Genomic DNA, 12295 nt, shown 5'->3' with positions numbered 1-12295 from the left:
ACCCTATTGAGTGAAAGATATGGGGGGTCAGATCAACATGTCGGAACAGGTCAGCTCCATATATTATGGAGATCTAAGGGTGCATGGCAGCGGGGGCAGTGTCTTGGGTTTGATGAGGGCCCAGGGAGGGCCGGGCCTTAATTTTCAGGCCTGTTGAGAACTCTAGTTTTCTCCGGCTGCACTAATAACTCTGGGGCGGGCCCGTCTAGAGTTTGAATGGACAGGTATCAGTCAAAAGAGAGAGATCGAGTTGCTGGCCGACTCCTATATGCAGATCTAGGCGATGATCCAGTGAGGTCAGTGTTGTGATCTTCATATATGGAGATGGCCATATGGTGGCGTGACGTGTCACGAGATGTGATGTCACGAGGCGTGACCATATATGGAGGCGTGATGTCATGAGGCATGGCATGACCGCCCAACCAAGTAGGCCTAATAGTCAACTGCAATGGAGAGTATCTGGAGTATATATCCCTATGGGCTATGCAGCTTGTTTATACTTCACTGTGCAACGGTCCTATGCTGGAAAATAGCAGATATGCAAACTCACAGCACATCTCATTCAAGACACTGAACTTGCAGATCTGCCATTTTTGCCATCCAAATGCATTATATGGTTAAATGGGCCCTAAGAGATGCAGAAATTAACTAGAAAAAGTACCCTTCTGGGCACAGGTCTCCACCAGGAGGATAGGAGAGTGTGTGATGTGTGTGTGTGTGTGTGTGTGTGTGTGTGTGTGTGTGTGTGTGTGTGTGTGTGTGTGTGTGTGTGTGTGTGTGTGTGTGTGTGTGTGTGTGTTTTTCCTGCATTTCCTGGACCGCCACCTTGAGGGGAAAAAAACACAGGCCAGATTGTTGTTTGTTGATTTTTCCTCTGCTTTTAACACGATCCAGCCACATCTTCTAGCCCAGAAGCTAATCAGTTATTTTAAACTGGATCCTAACCTTGTTGGCTGGATCTTAGACTTCCTAACTGTTAGGTCTCAGTGTGTGAGGGTAAATGAGGTCATGTCTTCTCTGCTGCTCTCCTCCACTGGTTCTCCCCAAGGCTGTTGTCTCTCTTCATTACTGTATATTCTGTATACCAACGACTGTTGTAGCCATCACCCTAACAGGTATATTGTCAAATTTGCCGATGACTCTGTAATTGTTAGCCTTCTTGAAAATAATGAAGTACAGCATGGGCCAGTTGTCGATGACTTCATATCCTGGTGTGACAAGTCATTTTTACAACTAAATGTGACCAAAACTAAAGACATGATCATCAGCTTTAGACGGACTCCTCCCAGTCCTGCTCCTACACTTATTAAGGGCACAGAAATTGAAGTCGTAGAGAGCTACAAATACTTGGGTGTCGTTCTGGACAACAAACTCTCCTTTGACTCTCATGTTGCCTCTACTTCAAAAATGAGGAAAATGCGTTCTTTTAATGTCTCATCTGTTATGATGACTCTTTTTTATAGAAGTTTTATTGAATCTGTTCTTATGTTTTGTATGGTTGCCTGGTACGGAAATATGACCCTAGCAAACAAGAACAGGCTCAGCAGCCTCGTCAAAGTGGCCAGTAAGATTTCTGGGAGAACCCAAAACCAACTTATAGATCTGTACAAGAGGCAGATGCTTAAGAGAGCCTCCTCCCTCCTGGAGGTATCGGATCACCCACTTCGGTCTGAGTTTGAACTGTTGCCCTCATTTCGTCGGCTGAGGGTGCCCACCACAAAGACTAATCGGTTCAAATTATCATTTGTCCCAGCTGCTATTCAACTGCTGAACAGCAAATAGCACTTTATTCTTGCCCTTTTGCACATACTGCCCACTGATGCACTTTAGCTGACTACTACTGTATGTCATGAATTCTCTGTCTCTAGTGCCCTGTTCTTAGTCCTGTATTGAATGTTGTTGTTGTGTGTATTTTTACTATGATCTGGCTGCAAACCAATTTCCCGCAAGGGACAATAAAGCTAACCTTGAACCTTGAACCTTGAACCTTGTGTGTGTGTGTGTGAGAGACGCAACTTGGCCTGTTGTAGCGCCACCATGAGGCTGATTTGAAAACTGTCAAATGGCATTTCTTCCTCAGCCTATAGACCGATTCACAGAGGGGTGCCCTGGGCGCGGCCATTACTGAGGTGTAATCCATGGAGCAGGTGCTCCGTAGGCCAGGTGTAGCTAATCAGTGCTGCTGCACTCAATGGTACACCTCAGTAATGGCCACACCCAGGAAACCCTCTGTGAATCGGTCTATAGTGGGAATAGGCATGCACGGCTTGGGAAGCTGTGGAAGGGATATGCACGGCTTGGAGCCTTGGGATATCCGTGGATATGCACGGCTTGAGATATCCGTGTATGCACGGCTTGGGAAGTTGTGGATACCGATATGCACGGCTTGGGATACACTGCCATGTCTTCCTTCTCAGAATGCATTTCTTTCATGTGGATTCCAAGGGATTCGATTTCCCAAAAGTTGCGTAACTGATCTGACAGTGCCTGTTCAAAGTATCTGATCAGCTTTCAGAATAGGTCAACCTGGACAGTCACTATCAGACAGAGTTACGAAAACTCTGTTCACTTATATAGGGCCAGTCCAATGGCGGTGTGGGTACCAGATCTTCTAATCTACATAGACTTCTATTGAGAATGGGGACAATTGGGACAAGTCCTGGACCGGAAGTAGGCAGAAATGCATTGGACCCAGGCAAGAGCCCAGCTTTAATGATCTTATTCTTAAATCCCTTTATTTTAGATTGTTTTGTAGTAAACGTACAACATAAACATTACAGAGACTTTAGTTGTTATTGTACAATACTTTAAAACAGTTGGCATGTTGCACACATGCCTAAAATTGATATTTACGCGAATTACGCCGGCCTCGTTGAAAACAATGTATTTCAAACTCCTGCAGGCTGCATAAACAGCGCTCGAGGCGAGCGCTCGGTTTCTGCCCCCTCAATATCATAACTCTTCTATTAGATGGCTCTGGAGTCTGGACACTATATGTAAGCATATGTATAGAGAATGGTATAAATATTATATATGACTATAGTCGAGTGGTATAAAGTTATGTAGGAGTTAACCAATAACCATGTAGTAACTAAATCCAGAGTGTGGCAGTAATGCAACACAAAGGACGCAGGCTGCCGTTAAACCGCAAAGAAGAAAAATAAGTGGCCCAGCCCAGAAGAAGAAGATAAAGCCAAATTATGCTTCGCCGCAAGGCGGTGTGTTTTGCCCCGAAATTAGCAGACCTGCAAGCTCACAACGCGTCCCGTTAACGTCGCACTGTGAGCTTGTAGATCTGCTACTTTCAACGCAAGACACCGCCGTGCGACGAAATGGAGTCATAGCCATACTATTACGCACTACTAGCCTACCAGACCAGGCAGTACTTTCTTGCTCTGCTTCATATCCAACATAAAACTTAATTTAACGTATTTGTACTTTGCTTCTTGTGGGTTATTAATGATACAACAAAGAGCCATCGAACACGCGGCAACCATTACAAATGCTTGAGGTAGTAGACCGTATTCAAGTTCTGTCAAGATAGCTGCACGTCGACTACATTAACGTTCATATTATTATTGCATACATTGCAGCTAGTTGTCAATAAAGCTAACTAGCGACTGCAGATTTACCAAAATATTAGAGAAAAGTGTTTAGCGATAACATTAAGTTCATTTGCTCTGCTTAAGTTAACGCTATAATTGCTTTATTGTGTGAATAACGGAGTTTATATCAAATGTATTAATGCCACATAATTGGTTAGCTAACGTTAGCTAAATAGCTAATGTGTTGTCCTAAACCTATAACCAGTGCTGGTTGCGTTCAAGAGAGAACTCTGAATGTTGTTTAAAGCCTCCCATAGAATTTAAAAAGACCATTAGACTGAATGTAGTCTTTTAAAGATCTTTCCGAAATGTCAAAAATCTGGTAGTGAATGGGAGGCTATATAACTTTATAGTTAAATAGGGACTTAATTAGACCCAGTCTGTTTAGTTTAGTTTTTTCGTTTTTTTCCTCATTTTAGTTTAATATGATAGATGGTAATAATAACCATATTAAAGGGGTATTTAACTTTGAAAGACTTCTTGGCATGTTAACATCTACCCAGGGTTTGTGTGCAGTCCAGTTTTTAAGTTGTCCGATTCAATATTTGTTATTAATATTGTCACTATGAGACATGCCCCGCTTCCTGCACAAACGCCACTGTCTTTCTAATGCGTGATATCCTTTATAATTGATTAATATAATCTAAATATTAAAATAGCCACACTTTTTTTTGCTTCATTGTTTGTCCTTTTATTTCCCCTCAAACTGTCCAGGTTAGAGCTCTACTTGTGCTTCAAATGAAGACGAGGCCATTTCAAAGCTGCATGTCAACACAACTGCCCAGCGGACACTAAAGCGTAGTGACTGAATAGTCAAACTGTGGAGAAAATCCTTGACTACTCAAAGGATAGGAAGTGCATAGCCTGTGCAGACAGTCTAAAGTCCCATGTATGTCAATGTTTTCAGGAATCAGGAGGCCCTGCAGCCATTTAGTCACCCTCTTTGTTAACTGGTCTATTCTAATAGATGTACCTACAGGAGAGCCACATACTGTAACACCCGGGAATCGAACCCTGGTCTCCTGTGTGGAAAGCCAACTTCTTATCCACTAGCCTAGGATAATTCCCTCTTGGCCAGGGGACATTGGCTTTTGGTCATCAGGCAGAGGCTTTGAGGTACTATTGCTACAGCAACTTATATACTCTGGAGACATACTCCTGCATTCTTAGTGGAGCTTCTCCCCACCCGCTAGACGTGACTGTAAATCCCCTCATGAACAGTAAACACTGAAGAAAAACTCATGCTATGCCTGTGAGAACACCATCGTCCAGAAAGAGAACATGAAAGCCCATGAAAGGTCAAATGCAGGCGAGCAGTACCAATGTTCTGACTATGGCAAAGACTTCTCTGCGAGGGCTAACCTAATGGCTGACCCACCGCCCCACCCAGAGTGCTGTGCTCAGGACCAGAATGCAGGCGATGAGCAAAGTACAACTTTGCATGAAGAACCTGAGGATCGAAATGGAAAGATGGCATCTGGCCACCGAGTAGGTCAACATGAAATTACTACTGTACTACATTATGAGGATTCTATATTAATTCAAAATCAGCTTCTATATTTCCTGTATGGTAGTGGTTCTTTAAAGTACCAGTTCACATTTGTGGCTCCAATGTTTTGACCCCTGAACCCACAGACCTGGTTGTGTCATCTAGAAACAATGTGAGCTTCAATCACTTTTATTGGTTCTGGAATTAACTTTGTTTTGAAAACAGATGAAAACTAGAAAAATGTGCTCCTCAGAGCACAGGTCTCCACCAGGCCAGTTGGTAGAAGTCAATCTTAGGCAATCAGGATGAAATATGAAAAATCTGACAGTTCCGTCTTGATGACATGAGTATAGAGATGTGTGCCGCATTTCAAAATCTATAGGAGTAACATCAAATAATGTGTTTAACAAAAACCGACTTCCTGGCAACAGGCTGATGCAAAATCTTTGGGGAAGATGTTCTGATCTGGCCTCCAGGAAGTGTTTCACGTCGATCTGGCCAACGGTACCGGAGATTAGCTGTACACAGAGGGATGGACACACACACACACACACACACACATGGACGGACACACACACACGGATGGATGGGGGCGAAAACATAGTCTCGGCCACGCCTTATATTAGGGTATACTGTTAAACACTGTTTGTGATACGCTGCCATTATGCATTTATAACCATTCCCATGATAGCTTTCTAAAAAAAGTTATGAATTAGCCTGTGGTGGAGTCCTGAATAGGCTCTGTGCATGTTCCCTTTCCCAGAGGGTGGCATTCCCGTTCCGGGTCAGTCACCTGTTATAGCGCCACCAGCAGACCGATTTTTACACACAACACAATTTTTGCTATCCAAACATCACGCATACAGTATCAGTTCATCATCTCTATTATTTAGTCATGCCATATTAGCCTGATTGCCTAAGATACTACCTGGCCTGGTGGAGACCTGTGCTACTGTGATTTTGGTCCCATTATTGCTACATTGATGGTGTAACAGGCATCCTTTTTCTTGGCACTGCAAAAACACCAAAATGTAGATTTGAAGCTATATCTCTTTCAACAGCAACAGGGCTGGACTGGGTAAAAAATTTAGCCCTGACATTTTGGTCTATTACCACAACCGGCACGCAGATAACAGATACTCTTCCGCCCCACTCCGTCGAGGCACACACACAAGCCCTATTACACCACTTTTACCAAAAAATATCCTACCATGTTCTGATATTTACCGCAATGAAGAAGTTTTTTGGACCACTGGTTCGGCCATTGACACACCGGGCATATGCCCGCTGTGTCAAAAGGCCAGCCCACCACTGAACAGCAAAATCTGCATGTGAAATGTTGTTTTTATTTTCCTTTTTTTAAACAAAGCCTGATTGGGTTGAACCTGGTGTTTGATACCAACTTCTTATGCAATTAGGGTTCTGGCGAATTAAAACGGATGATTCCTCAAGATGTGAAGATTGTGCCAGAAAATGTGAAAGATGAAACACTCCACCTGACTGTCAAGCTGCAACAGGAAGAGGAGCAGCAAGAGGAGACAGAAGAAGTCATTTTGATCAACTCTGATGGTGAAACGGTTGAATGGGATCCTAGTAAGTAGGAAAAACATCAAAACACTGCATATTCAAATACACAGCATTTTGTAAGAATTCTGTATTTCATGTCAGTACTGTCTGTATCTCATTCTCCGCATTACTTTATTTTGATAGGCTGCTGTGATAACACAGAAGACGCTCAAACAACACAAACCACTACTATCAAGGTAACACCTTTTTTAAATGCTTTTTAAAATGATAGCCCAAAGGGGAATTCCACTCATGTTCAACATTTTACTATGTCATTAATATACCTTAGAGCTGTTAAAAGAAAAGTCCCTCCCACAGACCTACAGTTTCAAGGAAACACAGATTGGGGGATTTTTTTATTATTTACACACAACAGCTCTAAGGTATATTAATGACTGTAAATGAAAGAGACTGAAAATGTTGAAAATGAGTGGAATTCCCCTTAAGTAATTCTTCAAATGAAAGTAGTACTTTGACTAAACGTTTTTTATTAATTATCTGGGTCCCCCCCGTGTGGCTGTTGTGATGCAATAAGATATGTGGTATATGTGATAATCTTTGACTCCAGGGTGACAGCATTCCCTCAGTGTCTTATCTGGAATGTGCTTTCCAGAGGGTGAGCAGCAGTCCAACCCTCATGATGGAAGTCACAACTGAGGGTGAAACGGCAGCTTCAGAGGGAGGAGAGAAAGAAGAGCGAGTAGTAAAGATAACAGTCTCTCCAAAATACCATGGTAAATTAAGTCACGATAGCAGTGGTTAGAATTAACACTTGTTAGTTCTAAATAACACTTTGTTGTGTGACGCTGGCCGTGGCTCGCCAAAAACAACAGATTTCCAACCTACAACAGAAGTTAAATAGATTGGGCTCTAGACGTATTGGTTTGCTGATGTCTTTGCCCCACTGTTAACAGGAAAGAGACGTGGCAGGAGAAAGAAGGCTCCAGCAGAAATAGTGGTGTCTCTGGACACCACAGAGGATGAAAAAAGAATTAGTCCGTATCCCGGTGAGAAAAGTATTATGTTAGAGAGACCCAAGCAGTGACAAGGGTAAATGGAAGAGTCTGTGAAAACATTCTCATTTTTCTTTGTCACTCAGGGAGGAGAAGAAAGAGGACGGTAACGGCACCAGTGATTCCAGTAGAAGATACAATTGTTAATGCCCACCTCAATCCTGGTGAGTGTGCCTTTTTACGCTTAAAAAACCCACCTGACCATTTCATTGTTCTGTTTTTTAAATGTATAATTGTATTAATTGAAACTCACATACTACCGCGTAGTTAAAAGGTATTCCCGAAGAAAGAGGGCATTTCCTACTGCAGTGGCATCATCACAGGGTGAAATGGACTCAAACGCTGTCCCACCCGCTCCTGGTAAGAGCATAGAAAAAGTGCATAGTACTACTACTGACATTAAAGCCTTAGTTGTGTTATTTGTATTTTAATTTGTAATATTTCTATCAACCAGCAAAGCGACCTTACAGGAAGAGGGTTACCACTCCATCTAAAGCACTGGAAAAGGATGGCACATCTTCTGAATCCGTTCCTGGTAAGAGCCGATAAAATGCTTCACGAGCACATACAGTAAGTCAAGGATAATACCTGTCTGATTGTATACAGAGGTGACCATTTACTGTAAGCCCTGTTGTATACATTGGCCGTTATGTCGTATGATGGTGTCATGTGGTGCAAATAACCAATCTACATGCTCACAAAGTGACACAAGGAGAGAGTGTAGATTTTACTATTTTGGAAACGTATAGCTCACCTATGCTTAAATAGTGATTCCAATTTTAAAGTGGTTAAATAATTTGAATGGATGCTGTTTCTTTGAACAATAGATGATGCAGCAAATACCAATACCCCTTAGTTCCGACATACTATTGGTCCTGTCCTATTGGACTGTCATTAGACCGACACCCTACCCAAAACCCTAACCTAACCCTAACCGCAAGCACAGACCAACGCATGTCGGACCAAAGCATTGTCAGGAGCCACTGTGATTTCCGCATGTCGGACCTTTGTGTCGGATCTGCGTTTGCCTCCCAGGGGAGGGACGTTTCTTCCCAGTAATAATAATTTGCAATGCATTGATCTTAAAGATGGTGATTCAATAAAGCGACAGATGTAACATCTATCGCTTATGTACCTATATCTGTGCGTATATGTAACAATATGACTTAAGACAGACTTGATGTTTGCTGTATCATTTGTATTGTCTGTATTCCACTAATATTTAATAAATCAGTTCCTCAAGTTAAATTTGAGAATTCAGTGTATTTTTAAACATAATTCCGTTTTGAAATCAATTGATTGTTTAAAATGTATCACTGTGCAAAAAATAGGCATTGCATGAGCATCGTTTCCTAATAGTAATTGAATTTAACCGTTGTGAGGTTTAAAGATTTAAATCCCTACATAGTATGCATCCAAATGGTTTCAAGTAATGGTCAAATTGCACTGCACACATTACCATGGCCACTTGCTTTGAGACAGTGGTCAGTCATGGACACTCCAGCATGTTGAATTGTGTTTTCTTGGCATGTTTTTATATAAGTTGTTCCCAATGTTTATTCAGTTCATTATTTTTGTTAACACAGGAAAGAGGCGCTACAGAAAGAGAAAATCTCTTACACACACAGATGGAGAAACAGAAAATAATACAGGTATTAACCTTTCTGGTAGTTGTAGCAGAGTAAATCACTTAGTGTTATTTAAAATTTAGTACAGAGCAAATATTGTATGTGATATATATATATATATATATATATATATATATATATATTTTCTTCATTATCTTGCTTTCTGTATTATTCAAAAATGCATTATAATTGCAAGCTATGTCTGTGTTAAATAACAAAATAAATAAGTCCACACTGTTCTCTTTTCTTTCTCTGAGCAGCCAATAGACGCCCTGGCAGAAAGAAAGTCCCTGTACCAATAGAAATACCACCTGAGCTCCTGAAGAAGCCCCGGGAGAAGTTAGAGTACCACTGTTCAGTGTGTGCCAAAGACTTTCCTAATGGATACAAACTAGAGAGGCATGAATTGACACACACAGGCGAGAAACCTTACCGCTGTTCAATCTGTGCCAGGGGTTTCAACCAGAAGGGAAATCTTAAAACGCATTATAAAGTTCACACAGGTGAGACAATATCTCCACAGTGCAACTCATTATCACATTGCCAGGTACAATGTTGTACATTACACCAATATTTTAATTAGTATTTGATATGTCATAGAATTCTAAGAGTTCAGGGAAATGATTTGAATATTTTAAAATGAATAATTGCCATAATCACATATTACATAGACTGTGTGCAGATATATTTTTTTGTTTATTGCATGACTGCATAAACTTTTATAAGTGAAGACAGAGAAAAGAAAGCATAATTTGTTCTCTTGTTTCTTCATGTAGGCGGTAAAGGCATCAAGGATTGGTCTGGTGACGTTGGTCCCATGACAGGGGGACTCCCTGATGCTGAATATGTGGAGAAGTCACCATCACCGTCCAGAAATGAGTCATCTCTACGTTGCCTGGAATGCGGAAAAGAGTGTGAAAACCTCTCAGCCTTACAAGCACATCACATCACGATGCATACACAGACAACAGCTGACACACATGAGGTTGATCCCAGTGCACTAATGCTGTATGCCTGCCGTTACTGTGGGATTCAGTTCAGTAAAAAAGAGCAGCTGGAGGAGCACACGAAAAGCCATGTCAAAGAGAAACCCTACCCCTGCCCTGACTGTGGTAAAAGGTTTATCACCGAGAGTTACGTGCAAGTGCACCAGCGCCTCCATACTGGGGAGAAGCCCTTCCTTTGCTCCCATTGTGGTAAAGGATACCACACAGCTTCATCCCTCAAGCTGCATGAGATGCAGCATTCAGGAGACAGACCATTTGCTTGCACCCTTTGTTCGAAGAGGTTTCGCATTAATTCCTATCTGTTGGCTCATTACCAGACCCATATTAAGGATAGACCTTTCCTATGTAGTGTTTGTGGGAAGGGTTATGCCAGAGCTGAGGAACTTAAGGTGCACCACAGGCTTCACACAGGAGAGAGACCCTATCAGTGTGCTGTGTGTGGGAAGAAGTTCAGTTACCGCCAGGGCCTGAGACAACATCAACGCACTCATGCTGGAAGGCGTGTGGGTCCCACGAAACAGCTTGGTAGACCGAAGCAACAGGCCAGGCAGGAAGACTCCCAAGAATGACACAATATACAGTGCAATGGTTTTGTAAACTGTGGTTTAAAAAAATATATTATTATGCTGGGGCTATTAATCTAGTCCACTTTTCTTTTGCATTTATTTCGTCTTTTGAAGCGTTGTCAATTAATGTAGTTAAACGTTAAAAAGTTACTAAAGTGTATTATTTTACCATAATACATAGACTGATAGAAATGCACATTTTTGGGTGGAAAGATTCAGTTGTAACATGACTGAAGCTTCTCTAGACGAATGAGTGGAGCAAGTATTTTGCCTTTAGATTCATAGAGGACTGTATATAGCCAACAACTTCCCCAGTTTATGCCTGTTCACTGTCTAGTGAAGTTACATGTAATTCTGTCTGAAGTAAATACTTATGTCTGTCTTCTAGGAATGTGATGACATAAGAATAGGGTTGGAATCTTCTGCTATCTCACGATTTGATTCTGATTCTTGGGGTAGAAGATTCGATTAAAAAATCAAAACAATTAGCGATTCCATTCCGATTCTTGGGGTCATGATTGTTTTTTTTAAAGGAGGAAAAACTTTAACCAGTTTGGGAAATTGGGAAATTCTAATTCAAATCGATTTTTTCCCACACCCCTACATACGTAGGAATGTGATGTTTTGGGGTTGTGTGCGAGTATAAGGCAAGGGGCAGTGGAGGAAGGGATATAAAGAAAAACTGCTATTACTTAACTACGATGCAACCAGAGTCGACGATGGGTTGTATGGAGTCAAACGTTTGGGGGTCAAAAAGTAGTGTGGCATGTTGTCATCGCTAGGACAAACCTATATACAGTACATTGTAGTATGCAGACATACAGTAGGCCTATACTGACACAGACAGGGTTGAAAACATCATCCCCTGGTGAAGAACAAAAAGATTACTCAAACATGTTAGTGGTTTATTGTCTTTCCATTAAAATACAATTCTTTTAAAAAGGAGGGCATACCTCTCATTTTGTTTTCAAGTCAAACAATGAGTAAACAGGGTTGAATCCTTCTTTACAGTCCATGTACCATTTGAGACCTTTGTGTACTGTAATTTTTAATCAGAATGAGATATGTGTCTTAAACTAATACCCACATTTCTATGTTGTGAAGTTAATAATTTAGAAGTCCATTATGTTTGAGTGCCTTTATACCTTGCATGGCAAATTATATTCACTGTTGCCAAGTATGCACATCACCATTGTTAAAACAATACTGAATGAAATAGAAGAGTTTCTAATAAAATGGTGTTGCTTTCTCCCTCCCAATGTGCAATTATTTACATGATTAAAGTTTGGTCAGGGAGGGACACATTGCTTTTATTAAATTCCAATTGGCATTTTAATACATTTTATTAACTTTAAGTGATACTAAGAGCCCTTATTATTCATAAGGGCTCTTGAATACATTTGCTGTCTGCAAACAGGTCA

The 12295-nt window shown here is 41.3% G+C and overlaps 1 protein-coding gene across 2 annotated transcripts; it reads left to right on the top strand.

Moving 5' to 3' along the window:
* The first annotated feature begins 3373 nt into the window (after positions 1-3373).
* Positions 3374-12120, top strand: LOC310859568 (uncharacterized protein). Of its 2 annotated transcripts, none has more exons than XM_083766186.1 (12): positions 3374-3511; positions 4320-5093; positions 6513-6687; positions 6805-6857; positions 7274-7394; positions 7575-7667; positions 7760-7837; positions 7941-8033; positions 8128-8208; positions 9260-9325; positions 9562-9804; positions 10078-12120. In XM_083766186.1, exons 2-12 carry the CDS (start codon positions 4887-4889, stop codon positions 10875-10877), a joined length of 2010 nt encoding a protein of 669 aa, XP_083622312.1. In that variant the 5' UTR covers positions 3374-3511; positions 4320-4886; the 3' UTR covers positions 10878-12120. The 2 variants fall into 2 exon arrangements, with proteins under 2 accessions (XP_083622312.1, XP_083622311.1); XM_083766185.1 differs by having other exon boundaries at positions 7229-7394.
* Positions 12121-12295: the final 175 nt, after the last annotated feature.

The sequence above is a fragment of the Protomyctophum parallelum genome (assembly GCF_964188405.1).
Source record: "Protomyctophum parallelum genome assembly, chromosome: 5".
Lineage (NCBI taxonomy): Eukaryota > Metazoa > Chordata > Actinopteri > Myctophiformes > Myctophidae > Protomyctophum > Protomyctophum parallelum.
This window is presented reverse-complemented; position numbering and strand designations above follow the sequence as displayed.

Excerpts from the sequence above, each read along its gene's own strand:
- LOC310859568 (XM_083766185.1), top strand. The coding sequence starts at position 4,887 with ATGAAAGCCCATGAAAGGTCAAATGCAGGCGAGCAGTACCAATGTTCT. Across the intron at positions 7,838-7,940 it reads TAATGCCCACCTCAATCCTG|TTAAAAGGTATTCCCGAAGA; the intron begins GTGAGTGTGCCT and ends ACTACCGCGTAG. Across the intron at positions 8,209-9,259 it reads ATCTTCTGAATCCGTTCCTG|GAAAGAGGCGCTACAGAAAG; the intron begins GTAAGAGCCGAT and ends TTGTTAACACAG.